Raw genomic sequence first — 15,422 nt, forward strand, 5'->3', positions numbered from 1 at the left:
TGTCTCTTCGTTTGCTGTAACTGAGTTGTGCAGCTACAGGTGTTCCTTGTATCTGAGGCGCAGTACCATTGCCCTATTACATATTTTGATGGTAGCACCACCCTCGTTTGTAATAGGCGAGCATTCGTTATAACTGCTGCCATTATAAGTGAGCTTGACTGTATTTGCCATTTCACTGTTGAGCTGTATCCTACCATGGTTGTTTGCTCATTTGGGCATTCTGAAAACTTTTGCTGCTGCATCGAAAATACAATCGATGGAAGCAAAATGCTAGAGGCCCATGTGTTGTGTGATGTTGGTGCAAATTAAAGGACCCCAGGTGGTCTAAATTATCTGGAGCCCTCTACTATGGTGTCCCTCATAGCATGAGTTGCTTTGCAGTGTTAAACCCCATGAAACAAAACAAACATGCTCCATCAGCTTAGGTTTTTATGTTTAGATAGGTAGTTGAAGGTCTTTCTCATAGCCTCAGTGTTGCCAGTGAAATTTAAACGTTGGGGCAATAATGACTTATTACTTCAGTGTAACTGGTGTTATTCCTGGTCGTGATGGCAACAAAATTTACATGAAGGGCTCTGTAATATGACTGTTTTTATTATGTTTAGAGTGAGCAGCTTCAGTACCTAAGGAGGTACTTATTGAGAAGGGGTTAGAAATTTTGATTCTTTATTTGCTCAGAACCACTGCTCGTGTGTTTGGCATACGTGAAGTGTTGCATGAAATGCTTTTTCTGTGGTTGTAGCCGACGCGAGACAGTTCCGGAGCAGCCATCACCATGTTCACAGCAAGCAAACACTGGCCATTGCAGAGTTCGCACAAGGTCACCCTGCAGGGTGTTGTCTACCAGCTAGACGTGGCCTTGGAGAGGTACATGCTGACAGCTTTGAATCTCAGCACATTGTGCAATACCTGCATGGTGTGAATTCTTCCATTTATTCCATTTTTCTCTTCCACAGCGGTTTGGGGACAGGTTGAAATGGGATTACGCATGCATTTGTAGACAGCGTCTGCCTCGAATAGCAGCTAGGGTATAACTCTGTCTGCCATGCATATGCCTTACCAGGAGTGGGAATTTCGCACTGCCAGAAATGCAAGTTCATTTCATGGCGCAAGAGCCATGTGGTTCTGAGGCTTATTTGCACATGTGGGCAATTGTTAAAGGCAGACTTAAAGGGCCTTTATATGACTGCTGGAACAGTGCTGGCTTTTCATCACAGTACTTGCGTTAAACTGTTGTCACCATTTTTTCTGACAAGTGACAGAGCTGTTTATCTCAAATCTTCCTCTATTTTGGTACGATGTTTGACATTGTAATGATTGATCATACCGTGGTGGCTCAGTGGTTATGGTGCTTGGCTCTTGACCTGAAAGATGGGGGTTCAGTCCTGGCTGCGGCAGTCGAATTCCGATGGAGGCGAAATTCTAGAGGCCCTTGTACTGTGCATGTCAGTGCACGTTGAAGAACCCCAGGTGGTCGAAATTTCTGGAGCCCTTCGCTACAGCATCTCTCATAGCCCGAGTCGCTTTGGGACGTTAAGCCCCATAAACTTAAACTATACTTTTGTGTGTAATGTGGGAGTCTGTAGTGGAATTTGTCACAAATTTACCAGTTCTCCAAAGATTACGAAGCTTTTATAAGCAGTCATGTATTGCTGCGCCAAAAGCAAAGCCTGCCACATGCTGCTTCATTATGACAAAGTGCGTATAGTCTGCACGAAGTCTGCACCAAAAGTCTTATTTCCATGTGAACAGAATTCTGGGGTGAAGCCTATAACGCTACATCTGCTTTAGGCACAGCACTAGCAGAAGTGCGTGCGAAACGTGTTAGTTGAAGTGCATAATTTTGGTGTCAGTTATGTAAAGCATTGGTTTCTACTTTCGTACAAAATTTCAGCTATCTGCCAATAGTAGATTTTTAGAAAAAATACGCTACCCTCCTTACTTTGACAGTGGCAGCATTTTTTTTTTATTGGAACTTTTTTATACTTGTTTCTTGTATATCTAGCTGTGCAGTGAACCACAGTAAATAAAATCGGGCTATTTGTTTTTTTTACTGCAGCATTTTTTCTCAAAAGATGCCTATACGAAAGCCATTGTTCTTGGTCATTCCCTACTACACCATGACTATTATTGATGATATAATATTTTGGTCCAATACACAGATTCTGTCTTAATGTGTATACAAGCAACTTGAGTTATGATGAACTAAATCAAAGTTATGACTGCTGGTATCCTGTATATTATTGAATTTGTAAAAATAAAAATTAAAATATTTCTTTTTCATCTGTTCTGACATTTTGATTAGGACAAAACAACATCCTTCTTAAGACAACTAATTTTCTGTTTTTATCTGCTATTAAAAATTTTTTTGGAAAGGTGGCCTTACCTTAGGTTACAAAAAGATGCATTTAGTGTTGGTGCTTCTTTATTCTTTTCTCTTCTTTCTTTCATTTAGTCTCAAAGATCAAGGAACTAGCAATTTTTGTTCTTGATGTAGAATACACTTTCTACTTGCTGCCACGCATAAAATTGGTGCAGTTGTGTGCAGCACATATCGCTCTCGTTCGGAGATTACGTTTAACGTAGAACACTAGGCTGTTCAGTACTGTGCAGTACCACTTCCAGCACCTTACAGGTACGAAGTGGACTGAGGTCTTTTTTTATAGTGTAAAAATGGCAACTTGTCATTTGGCATGCTTTTTTCATGTTTCTCTGGCATTTTTTTTTTTGCAGCCTTGAAAGCCAGAGATGTGGGATAGTGTTCATATACAACATGACCGGCTCAAAGTACCAGAACTTTGACTACGAACTCAGCCAAAAAATTCTAAACCTTCTCAAGGTGACTGCCTTCTTAAATATTACTGTTTCTGCGTATTTCTTTTTTTTTCCTTCCCGGGTACAATGGCAGTTTCTTGTCGTACAGTTCTTGCCACTGTAGTGTCACCTTAGTTGCTATAGTTACAAGAAATTGATGTATCTAGAGCTCTCGCATGAGGAGATTTCTGCCCTCTGTTTTTGAGCAGTATGTCTGAATCACAGATACTTTCAGCTTCTACATTAGTGCTTGCAAATGCATGAATTCAGTTGTGTTAATTCTCAGTGAAGGTGCCAATTTTGCTGTATGGCGTCTATCATAAGGCTCACACGTTAAGAGTATGTGAAGGAGACATTTTTTCCTAGTTGCAGATGACTTCAGCTATATTTTTGCCTGTATCTGCGTGTTGCGAAAACTGTGCCGCAACACATTTCAGGGTGCCTACCCGGCGAGGTTGAAGAAAGTCTTGATCGTCAATGCACCGTTGTGGTTCAAGGCGCCATTCCGAATCCTCCGCTTGTTTGTCAGGGAGAAACTCAGGGACCGGGTGCGTCTTGCTGATTTCTTTTTACTTGGGGTGTCCAAATATTGAAATTTTCGAATATGAATCAGATACAAATATGGAGAAAAAATCGCTTTAAATATTGAATCGAAATTCCGTTCAGTATGAGAAAAATTTTTTTTCAGATAAACAGGCAAATGTTATTACCCTGTTGTCCTTGTGTATGGTCTTTGCAGTTGAAATAAACAAAACCAGACTGACTCAGCACTTTATAAAAAGGATTAGACAGCATAACAGTATGCAGCCTGTAATGCTGTCATTCAAAATAAGAAAATGAAGTACGTGAATGACACGACTGCCATAACATGATGTCTAGTGAAACCTCATTAACTTTTATTTTAAGGGACCGGAATAAATTCCCGAATTATCTGAAGGTTGATGTATAAAATGTCCTGTGCCCCCCTCCCGGCAAAAAAAAGAAAGCCAAAAATATGAAATTGCAATAAGGGAGTAATTACTCATTGACATCCACCCGAGTGCAGCCATACGGCTACAAAGAAAAGCTATACAGCTTTCTCAGAAACTTCGTAGTTAAAGAAAAATTCGTCCTGGTCCGGGGTTCGAACCCGGGACCACCGCTACACCGGAGCAGTCGCTCTACCAATTGAGCTAACCGGGATGGCAAGCTTATGGTAGGGCGAGAGCGAATTGATCAATAACTTGAAGTGGGAACTGTGTTGGTCAAATGTTTAGGGGAATCCCCCAAGGTGGAGTAGATTTGTAATAAGGGAGTAATTACTCATTGACATCCACCCAAGCGCAGCCATACGGCTACAAAATATGACCAAATATGAAATATGAAATTGCAGTGACACATTATGAGGAGGCTCCATCACACTGACACCAAAAAGCCTGTGACGAGTGCAGTTTCAGCATGCTGGACGAATAACGCGGACATAAGCAAGAGGAGCACGCATTGGTGTCACGGAACAGCGAGAGTGCTTTTCAAAAGGAAAAAAAAAAAAATGACCAGTGGCGCCCCAGTCAGTGTCGAAAAGCGGCGCCATAGGCCTTCAATACTCTTATGGTCATGAACTTGTCCATAACGCTATGGGAGAGCTTCATATGTTGACCACGCCTTCCACAAGGTGGCGCTAAGAGTTCTGTGGGGGAAGTGGCATGAGCAAGCGAGCGTCTGTATGGCCGTGAGGCCCAAGAACACTTCCTTGGGGAACACTGGAGGAAACAGGTGAGCAAGAAGAAAGATGATTATTTACAGAAATGAACTGGGATCGACATGCAAGAAAAGCCTTAGCCCAAGTAATAACGGCTGGATGAATGTTCAGATGGGTTAGCTTGAGCAAAAGTCTGCGATGGGGGACCCGGTCAAATGCTCTGCAAAAATCAAGACGCTGTGCATCGACTTGAATGCCTGCTCCACTGATATAAGGGGATCTTGAATGAATCTGGAAAGTTGAATGTCACATTAGTATCCCTTTCAAAATTCGTGCTGATATTTTAGTACGATGCCATTATCCTCAGGATAGCTGATAATGTTAGTGTAAACAACATGTTCCATGAGCTTAGATGTCTAGCGTGTTAAAGATATTGGATGACAGTTGAGAGGATTACAATGGTCACCAGTTTTGAATATGAGTAGTACTTTAGCTATGTGCCAATAGCCACGAATTGATCCAGACGTTAATGATTGCAAAATGAGTGATGACTATACTTGATAAATGCTCCCTGAGGTGTTTTTAAGGATCTTGTTTTTAAAGCCCAGGTGATTTGAACTCGAAATCAGTTTTGATGTTATTCAGGGGTGATTTAATTCCCTCATCATTAATAACCGTATGTAGGCACATCTATCGGAGTAGACATGCATCTTGCATGCAGAGGTTGTTTCCTGTGAAATTATATTTGCCCTGCTTGATGGACTGTGCCTTACAGGTGACAACAGTTAGCCTGGAACAGCTAGGTGCACACATTCCATACACTTCATTGCCTCGAGAACTGGGGGGCAGCTTGGCCATCAACCACAAGGCATGGCTGCTCCATTGTCTCAAGTCCTTGGCTAACAGGTAAGCCGCAGCGAGGAAGCGATGGTTTCAGAGCAGTGGGTGTGCTTTTTAGTTTAGCCCACGCCATGGGGCCCACATTTCATTGGGGAGAAAATGCGAAAAATGTCTGTTCAGTGAGGTTCCAGCGCATATTAAAGAGGCCCACCTTGATGGCCTAAATAAATGCACAACGCTTTGTTACTGTGTTCCTCGTAGCCAGTGACGTTGGTTTCGCACATAGGAGCTTGTTAATCTAGCCTAACGTAAAAGGTGTACTGCTCGTCCTCTTGTGTCCTGTACTTGTGCAGCATTTGTTCATGAATTATCGGACAGTTTTAATTTTCAAGGTATGTCTCTGCAAACCATCACTGCATCTGCATCCAAAATACTACTGTATGTACTCAAATGAAATAAGTTTTTTGCTAATAATAGAAGTGAAACGTCACCTGAAGCGTTATAATCGATTCGTATACAAAGGCAGTTGCGAAGTCTTCATTCTTTTTACTCGCGCATTGCTCACTATGGCACAGTGCATGTCAGAGCAGCAGTGGTTCAGCGAGAAACTCGTCACCGAGCACGAATTTGGTACTTTGTCCCAGGCAATATGTGATTGAAGTTGTAAAGGCCTTCATTTTGTATCTACTAAAGTTTAGCAGGCACCTTTAACGCTTGCAGTGCTGCCAACGTTGCATGTTAATGTCAGTAATCCTCTGCGGGTGCATGGAAGGCTTGGCATTGCGGTTGCATGCAAAAATTTGCTCCCACTGCTTTCCTCGGCACTTTTCGGCAGTACTCGACTCGTGTGCTGCCGCACAGTTTCGTCCACACCTCTGTGTGCAACACGCTGAAATGCTGCCGAGAACGATCACAAAGTTCAGGGGGCACGACTCGCCATATGGTTGAGTGACTAGGAGAAGTTTCGTTTTTGTGCCTGTGCCTCTGGTGCTGAGGCATAGTGGGGGCTTCATGCCTCTATTTGTATCGGCCTTAAACTTCTGAGCTGCTCTCTTGAAAAGAATGGGCAGGAGAAATGTTCGTGCTGTAATGCTGGTAGAAACTGCTGCACTTTTTTAGAGGGACACTGAGGATAAATATAAGTTGGCCCGTATCGAAAGGGTACCACGTTCCAATCAGTAAGACTTCTCTCACTGAAGACAAAGCTTTTACAGTAGAATCTTGATAAATGGAAATCAGCAAACAGAATTCACACTTCAATGGAACAACACCCTCAGTAAAATTGGTAAAACGGTAAATTGTTTTTTGGGGAAAGGAAATGCCGCAGTGTCTGTCTGGCATATCTCGATGGACACCTGAACCACTTTGTAAATGAAGGGAGGAAGGTGGGAGTGAAAGAAGAAAGAGGTGCGGTAGTGGAGGTCTCCGGAATAATTTCGACCACCTGGGAATCTTTTACGTGCACTGACATCGCACAGCACACGAGTGCGTTTAGCGTTTCGCCTCCATCGAAACGCGGCCGCCTTGGCTGGGATCGAACCCGGGAACTCCGGTTCAGTAGGCGAGCGCCCGAACCACTGAGCCACCATGGCGGGTCCCTCAGTGTTGGTTGGTTTTGTATTAAGGCTGTGTGAAAAAAACCTTCTTAATTGGAACCAAATTTTTTTTCATCATCGGGTAAACAGAACTAGAAATAGAACCAAAACTGTGACTACCAAAACTGCTTGCTTCTAACATGGCCCCGACTGCGACACGCATGCGATTTTCATGTTCAAGAAAATAAAAAAGCATTAGTTGTTTATGTCTGCTTGCACATGTTTTACATGCAAGCAATTAAGCGAGTGGAGTGATTTAATAGTGCAACATGACGGAGAATTTCCAACTCTTTGGAACCTCGTTGCTGTGGCCACTCGAGCCGCCGTAGCCACTGTACTGCTGCGGCGGTAAAGCACACAGCTGGTGGCAGCGCCTATCAGTCAGTCTACTTGTAGGAAACCGTAATGCTTGCACATAGGGCCTGCTCTCTGAAGAAGACAACGTGCTCGTCCAGACGGTCCTGTAAAACATGAAAAGAATACAAAAGATTGTAAACACAAAATGAATATGCGCAAAAAGTACAGAAAAACGTGCATGCTATGAAACCTGCCTTGTCTTAAATGTTGGGGGAAAAACACATCGCACTCCTAAGACACAGACGAAGAAAGACAAGACGAACTACCAACTAGCCTGCTCTTCCGCCCTTGTCCTAAATGGTCTTGTCTAGTCAGCTGCTATGATGTACAGTGGACTTTTCTTTAAACGGAACATCAAGGGACCAGGAAAATATATTCCGCTTATCAGGAGTTTCGTTTAGAGTGAGAATAGAGATTTAGCTTAGCACGATTCGCAGCTACTTTACACTATGAGCACAAACTATTGCACAAAAGTGAGCAGTGAATAATTTTTTTGTTTTTTTCCAAAGTACTACTGGAGTTTAAAAAAAAAAGAAATGGTTAGCAGTTGAATCACTCATTCTGCCTGTAATATATAGTGGGAATGGCCATTGATTACCAGTGAAGAATGATTTTATCCTTGTTTGCTTTAGCTCGCGCAGCTTTCTTTTTTTTTTTTTTGATGGCACCACCCATACTTGAGAGGCTGCGGCGGAGCAGTTCTGAACCTTCCTCTTGCTCAAAGGAGTTCTTCAGCAGCTGGACTGCTGATTCTGCCTGTGCAGGCGTTACAGCAGGGTCAGAGTCGGTGGCCTCGTTTCCGGCTTCATCTTCCTCCTCTTTGTCTTCATGCCTGGTAGTGGACATCCGCTACAATGCTTTGCACAGTATTTTCTGGGCATGTTGCCACATCACTGTCAGTCTTGACGAGGGCATTCTGTTCCTCGAACCTGGTCAGCTACCCTTCGATGCCGAGCTGAAGAATGAATTCCTCCGCTTTCACACGAATGAATGGCCCGTTGGTGGGGATGTTTTCACTCCGGGCTCTCTGTAGCCAGTGCACCAGACAGTTTTCCAAATCTTTATGGTTAGCCACTTGCAGTCTTTTCCTCTCTGGACTAAAGCGCGACCTTTCGAAGGCCTCCCGCAGCTTCTTGTCATGAAGTATTCTCGTCTGGCTGCTCTTGGGGATGGCGTACTTTATTGCAAGCTTCGTCAAGTGACCATCAAAGTCATTTATGATTTTCATATTCCTTTCCAATGCAAGCGCATTGTGCGGTCGCTTCTGCGCTGCCATTGAAAATGCTTCACTGTCTTGCAAGGGCTCTTGATTTGCTTGGACAGGTAGCTAGGAGCTCATTGGAAGATAGACTACACTGCATTGTTTGCAAGGCCCGCTCTTGTTCTGGACATTAACACTCAGCCATAGACCTCTGACCACGTCTTCAGGATGAGCTGAGGAGTGAAACGCCTTTTGCAAGCGTTTTTTGAAGTACGCTATCTTAGCGAGGTATCGCTCGCCGCCACGCTTCGAGCCTTGCTTTATCGTCCATCGGTGTGAGAAGCGAGTACATCACCTTGCATGATTTGTAGCTGCCATTGCAGAATGGTACGAAGCACTTCACTATCACACTGCCGCATAAAATAGCTTGAGCAGTAAGTGCTGGATTTCATTAAAAGCACGCTCGTTGATGGAACAAGTCTCAACAGGCACAAATGAATAAATGGCGCATAGGGCAAAAGTGGGGATTAGTGAGGACAAGTTACTAGCGCCATCTATTGACGCACTGCTGAAGCAAAATCCTATGACTTTCTCTCCTGTAGCGCCCTGCCTGCGCCATTCACTTGCCTAACCTACTCTTACACCGTGCTACCAACTGAAACAAACAGAAAAAAAGAGCAGAACTTGGGACAAGTGTAATGTACAGCACATTCCAGATCTGTCTCTACTTCATGTCCTCATGTGACTGCTTTCTCTAGTGGCACAGCAGTCGTATTCCCCAACTTGAAAGGCCACGAAAAATGGAGTCTATTATGTATGTAGCTGAAAATGACAAGAATGGTAGCTAAGATCATGTGCAACATTTTGTAAATTAAAATTATTTGTAATCAATTTTTGGCCTGGGGCAGCGGCTTATTTTTGTTCTGCTTGTATTTTTTTTGTGTTACCAGCATATTCAACCAATAATTTTTTAAAAGGTTTTCTACACACAACTGTGGTGATTTTTTTCCTTTGCTAGTATAACCAATAAGCTACAGTTTGACACCTTGCAATGCGCAGTGCATTTGGCACTTCTTCAAGAAATAATTTTTAATTGGAAACACTCAAAATCAGTAATTTTTTTTTCAGTAAGGAAAGAGTTGAACTGTGTGGCTGTGCACTTGAGTTTGCAAACTCAAGGTTTTGCTACATGGATATTGAGTTCTTGCAAGGGAAAAAGAAGTTTCGTGTGTATTATGTGGGTTCCACAGCACTCCTGTGACATCCTCTGTGCTCTGCTGTTTGACAGCAGCAACTTTTGTGACCGTATCTCCTGAGCCACATCTCGTGTGTCTTTCACCGTGACCTTTCATGATTTAGAGGATGCTTTTGTGGCTTGCACCGAGGGCCCAACCAAATGGCCATTTTTTCAGGTAGACCACTTAACTGGCTCTTTAGCATAAATTTACCTGTTTGGGGGATGGACGAATCTTGGAGTTCCGCTCAGAAATTTGGTTTTGGTTTTAGTTCACTCCTTTCAAATCTGTGTAATGTGGCACCTCGCACCTTTAGTTGCAAAATGCACATTGCGTATCAAGTGCTGTCATGAAAATAGAATAGAAGTGGAGTTGGACAAGTCTGTATGCTTGCCTGGCCCTGGTGCAGGTACAATTTGTCCAGCGAGGTGTCAGTGCCGCCGGCGGTGCTGTCAGCCAACCCCGCGGAACCTGTCGACAACGATGTCGGGGGTGGTGGTGGGGAGGTGACGGAAGAAGAAGAGGAAGAAGCGTCTTCGGCTGCCCCCATTGAAACGCAGAACTCCGTCCAAGAGAAGCAGAATTGTGAGGAGCGTGAGAAAGAGGTGGAAGTCATCAAGGAGCCAGCCTCAGCCCCTGCGGTGACGAAAAGGGTGAGCACAGAAAGAATAATCAGTCATTTTGTGATTTGTTCATGCCACAGTCCTCGTGCCTTTAAATGCATGCCTGTGTTTTGTTTTTTCTTGTTTTCGAAAAAAAGTAAATGGTGCTCTCTGCTTTAGAAAAATTATAGCCTGGTCAATGTTTGATGAAGGAACCAGTCAGAAAAAAGCGTGGTACCACAAGGGAGGCACATGTCCAGTCTCATGGGGCATGCCTACCTCGTGGTTCTGTAAACTGGTTCCTTCATCAAACATATGCCAACTAGCTCAGCTCTTCTGCAGTGATGAACTTGTTTGAGTCTCTTGACTACGTGAAGGCACACGAGACATGCTTTTTCCTTTAAAAGCAGCAAAACTAAACGTATGTAGTGTGCTTTTCTCTGTCCAAACATTGTGCAAGCCCTAGTTACTTGCTCCGACAAACACTAATATATATATATATATAAATAAATAAATATTCTCTGAAATTTGTTTTATTTGTCGAAACTTCCCTTGACAGAAGAGCTACAGGAAGAGCCCTAGTGGCGGAAGAACGTACTGAAAACTAGGCTAAATTCCAAAGTGAAGCCAAAATTGTGTTTTTAATGAAAAACTTCAGAGCAGTTCAATTTTGCAAGTATCCAAAACAAAGAGAGCACGTCAAGATGCACCCACATTCCTTTCGACTTGATGGCAATAAAGGACAAAGAAATTATTTTTTAAATGACGAACACGTAAGTGTAATATATTTTCTGAAAGATAAAAGAATTCTCAATCAGATGATCGCAATATCTCAAAATCTAATTTTTTTACAAAACAAAGTCTCGCCCCACATTAATAACTCGACCTTCGGATAACTGGGGCATTTCTGATGGTTGTCTGAAGTCGTGTCATTTTATTGTTCATTTTACATAACCACTGCAGACATTGCATACTGCCTTGCTGTTTAATCAAACAGCATATGTTTCTGTGCATGTCGTTTTTTTCTTTTTTTGTGCTTGCTGAGTTGGTTTAAGTTTGTCGATTTCAGCTGCAATGACTGTGCATTGTTTTGAAAAAAGTAAGGACAACAAATTCACTCATCATTTTCTGGAACTTTATCTCGTCCTGAATGGATATTCAAGTTGATAATCGAAGATATTTTTCCTTCATATTCGTATTCGATTTGTGTCTGAAAATTTACATAGTTACACACCCCTGCCTTTTTATATGTTGTCAGGCTTCTTGCTACATTTTCTTGGTGTGTGCCTAGAGTTGAGATGGATTGCAGCAGATAAAGACAGTTCCAGCTGCAGCACCAGCTTCACAACCAGCATGCATTTGCAAGCAGGAAGAAGAGCCCACTGAGCGAGGTAGAGTCACGGCTGCCTCACCCGAGCTTGTCACGGAAGAGGAAGAGGATGAGAAGTGTCCCTCTTCATCATCAGTGTCCTCTTCCTCCCAGTGGGATGAAGGCACAGCCAACGGGGACCACAAGGACGGGGCCGTCACTCTGGAGGAGTTTATCAGCCAACTTCAAGTGAGCCGAAGTCAACTTGTCCAAATCAGCCAACTCTTGTAACTGAATGCACGGTTATTTTCTCAGCTTGCTCTGGGTTCACCTGTCATTTGTTGCATCAGGTGTGGCTAGCCAAGAAGCGTAATAGGCATTTGTATAATGCAGTGAACCCGTTTTTTGTAACTCACCTGCATTTACTTCGAAAATATACGCTACAGGTGAGAAAATTTCCAGTTTTTCTCACTCTGAGAATATGTTGCATGTACTGAAGTCTTGTGCGAGGTACCGTATTTACACGATTGTAAGTCGACTCGAATGTAAGTCGACCCCCCCATGTCACAATTCTGAAAAAAAAAAAAACTTTTAAACTTGGCCTTTAGAACGCGACAGTACTATCTGTGGCCTCCGCTTATCACCAGCCGCTATCGGCTGCCGCACGCGGGAGTGCCCGTGGGCACATTCCAAAACAAAAATGTATTAGTCACTGGGCTACTCGTCCACACTTGCGCTGCCGTCGTGATCGCTGCTGCAGTCCCACAGCTCGTCGTTCTAACATCGTCATGCAGCGAAATCCTGCACTTCGCAAACAGCCACATCATGACATCGCGTGGAACAGCTGAAAATTTTGCCTCGTTGTAGCTGCCACTCCTGTATCACTCAGTGCGAAGGTCGAACTTGCGGCCCGGCGCGCAGTTCGTTTCTTCGGCATAAAGAATGACAGACATCTTGAGTGTAGCCATGAACGAGCGCCGGTCGCTTATCAGACCTGGAGCACAAATGACGAAGCACTACATTAAAAACTTGTGAAACACGGCCGGCAGTAGTCGAATGCGTCAGAGCCAAAGAGAAACTAACGCGCGAGCGGTGTCGGCTCTTCCGTCGGCTACCGACACTCCCTGGCGTCGCTGCGGTTCGGAGGGGGGCGCCGCCACGGTTGGAACAGCAGCCCTTCCATCAATTACCGACGCTCCCTTGGGCGCCGAGTGCGTGGTTGAAAGTAAACAAAAAAAAGAGGAACGCGAATGCGTTATCGGTCCGCCGCCGCTTATCAGCATACGCAATCTGCGGCCTCGTGTGGGGAGGGGGTTGGTGCTGGTTTGCTGCTTATCAACAGCTACCATCGGCCGGCCGCCTCGCGCGGGGCGGGGCGGGGATGCCGGTTCTGCGCGTTGAAATAGCAGCTGCTCAAGGCCAGCACCAAGAGCGATGCGACGGAGCCGCGCAGCAAAAAATGCAACCACGCTTATCTCGTTTGTCTCGCCTTTATTTATAGTGCGATGCTTTGGTTTCGATTGTAAGTCGACCCCCCCACTTCGGATTTTGAAATTTTGAAAAATGGGTCGACTTACAATCGTGTAAATACGGCCCAGCACCATCTCACATTCTGTGAAGAAGCTTAGTCATTATATTTGTTGTTCAGAATTGCTATGCTTATGTAGCTATTACAGTTGTGGGCCGTAATCAGGTCTCGATTTATCATGTACAGTCAAGCCCACTCATGACGGATGCAGATATATAATGAATGCTAGCTTATCATGAACAAAGGCGGATCTGCCATCAAAATATGTATCAGGGTAGTGACATTGCATCTCAGATAGAATGAACAAGTGTGGCTGCACAACGGTGTTACATCGAACAAGGAGGCGCTGTGAACTTGGCCCTGGAGTAGAAAACGTGTGTTTCTTTTGGAAGTGGAGAGCGACGAGCACCTCAAAGCCCCCTTGACACCGTCTCCCCCCTTTCTAAGGAAAGAATGCAACCCCCCAAAAAGCAGAAATAAAAAATAAATAACGGGCTGTAGGGAACACCGACTAAGCTTTTTGCCTGATGCGGCCGTCGGAAACGCATGCCTTGAAAGAAGCTGATGAAAAGTGCAGTAAGCTTCGAGTTACAGGTACCCAATGTCTGAACATGGAAGACAGCGGCCACCGTGTGTCCTTGTGAAGGCTAGCAAGGCGCAGTGCTTTGGAAGCTGCCTGCTTGTGTGCACGATGCTTGTGCGCATGCTTGTGTGTCTGCCAAGTGGCTTGAAAAAAAATTGTAAGATCCTGTTCATGCTCGACAACCGTGCGGCACACCATGTGTTGCCTTTCCTGACTGTGGCGACCACGCTCTTTTGACAACGAATGCAACAAGCCGGACCTGCCTCTTGACATTCGCGTAATTCACGTGCTCCAGGTATTCTAATGGCACCCCGTCACTAGTGCATACTGAGAGTAATGATAGCAACTAACTGACAAGGGGCCGACGTCTCAGTTCCGGTGACTCTGTTCCCCGCCATGGAATAAGTTCACATGGATGGAACTGACTGCAGCTTGCTTCAGCAGTTGCTTCTGTAAGGCAGAATTCGTGATCCAAGGAACGATAGAGGACGCTGTTCAACACCTACATTATCGAGCACATGTTTATTTGTAACATCGTGTCTTCAATGCGCAGCTAGCCCAACCTGATGTCACCTGGAATGACCTTGTTGTTGCACACGAGGACGCCGACAATCGGAGAGCCATACATTGATGAAAACAATAGTTTGCGAAGTACGAACACTCTCCCATTGCCACGAATCTGCTGACGATGCCGAAGAGGCCCACCTGCCAAGATGGCTTCCACCGCGATTAGTCATACATATCGCGTCCCTAAAGCAGCTTTGGTGAGGGGCATGTAACTGCTCTGGGGAGCTTGGAAAGCGCCGCAATAGAGACCAGTTTGATGCTACACTGTTTTGCATTGTGTGATATCGTATTTTTGGCTGTAACATGGGGCAGCTTACTTAGTACGAACCTTGCATACAACAAACGCAATCTGCACAACCGTCATGTTCGTTATAAGTGGGCTCGACTGTAAATGGCTCCCCGTGATGGATAGGTGTATAGTTTGCTCTGAAGCTTCTTTTTTGAGTTCATCCCACAGAATTAAAAACATTTATATCAGTGTGCTAAAGTAACCTGACGGTTGTCTCAAAACGGTGTGTTTCGTTGCAGGTTAAAGGTCGCCGTGGCCTGTATCAGGAGTATGCTGAGTTAAAAGCAAAGAGTCCTGAGGGCACATTTGTCACAGCAAGGTGAGAGGCACTTATTACTGCTGCTTGTTTCTTGCCAGCAGCCCTCCTGCACAGTATGGACTGTCATTATGAACTCTAACCATTAAGATGACAGCATGAAACTACATGAATTTCCAGGTACTGAAATTTTAGACTTGCTTGTCAGTGCATGTTCAGTTAATGTACCATGCAGACATCATCAGTGCAAGCTGCAGAAGGTGGAAGTGTGCGTGTACACCGGTTGTGGTGCCACATCTGTGAAATATTTGTTGGTATGTATGTGTGGTATTGTACAGTTGACACGAGTCTCTCGACCACTACATTTGCAAATGCTGCCAGTAGCTCTATTACTAGCTGCCGGGTGGAGACCACACTTTTGGATGTGAACGAAGAGGATTTTGACTCTCACCTCTGTAAATGTGGTCGCAATCCAGCAGCTAATACAGTAAAACCTTGCTAATTCAAAGTCATTGGGACCATGGAAAATATTCGGATTAACTGACTACAGAAAAAAGTTTTACCCAAG

General features: G+C 44.3%; 1 protein-coding gene across 3 annotated transcripts in view; it reads left to right on the top strand.

The window, feature by feature from the left end:
* The window catches only part of Ptpmeg2 (Protein tyrosine phosphatase Meg2), a 60,710-nt gene that overhangs the window by 21,088 nt on the left and 24,200 nt on the right, over positions 1–15,422 (top strand). For 2 of the 3 annotated variants that reach the window (XM_089544210.1, XM_089544211.1), the window contains exons 4-10: positions 743–867; positions 2,734–2,839; positions 3,252–3,362; positions 5,268–5,398; positions 10,130–10,373; positions 11,692–11,880; positions 14,838–14,917. In XM_089544210.1, the coding sequence (XP_089400336.1) occupies positions 743–867; positions 2,734–2,839; positions 3,252–3,362; positions 5,268–5,398; positions 10,130–10,373; positions 11,692–11,880; positions 14,838–14,917 (986 nt within the window). The remainder of the gene's footprint in view (positions 1–742; positions 868–2,733; positions 2,840–3,251; positions 3,363–5,267; positions 5,399–10,129; positions 10,374–11,691; positions 11,881–14,837; positions 14,918–15,422) is intronic. The other variant, XM_089544212.1, reaches the window with a different exon arrangement.

This window comes from Amblyomma mixtum, chromosome 5 (genome assembly GCF_055824585.1).
Source record: "Amblyomma mixtum isolate Tamu chromosome 5, ASM5582458v1, whole genome shotgun sequence".
Taxonomy (NCBI): Eukaryota; Metazoa; Arthropoda; class Arachnida; order Ixodida; family Ixodidae; genus Amblyomma; species Amblyomma mixtum.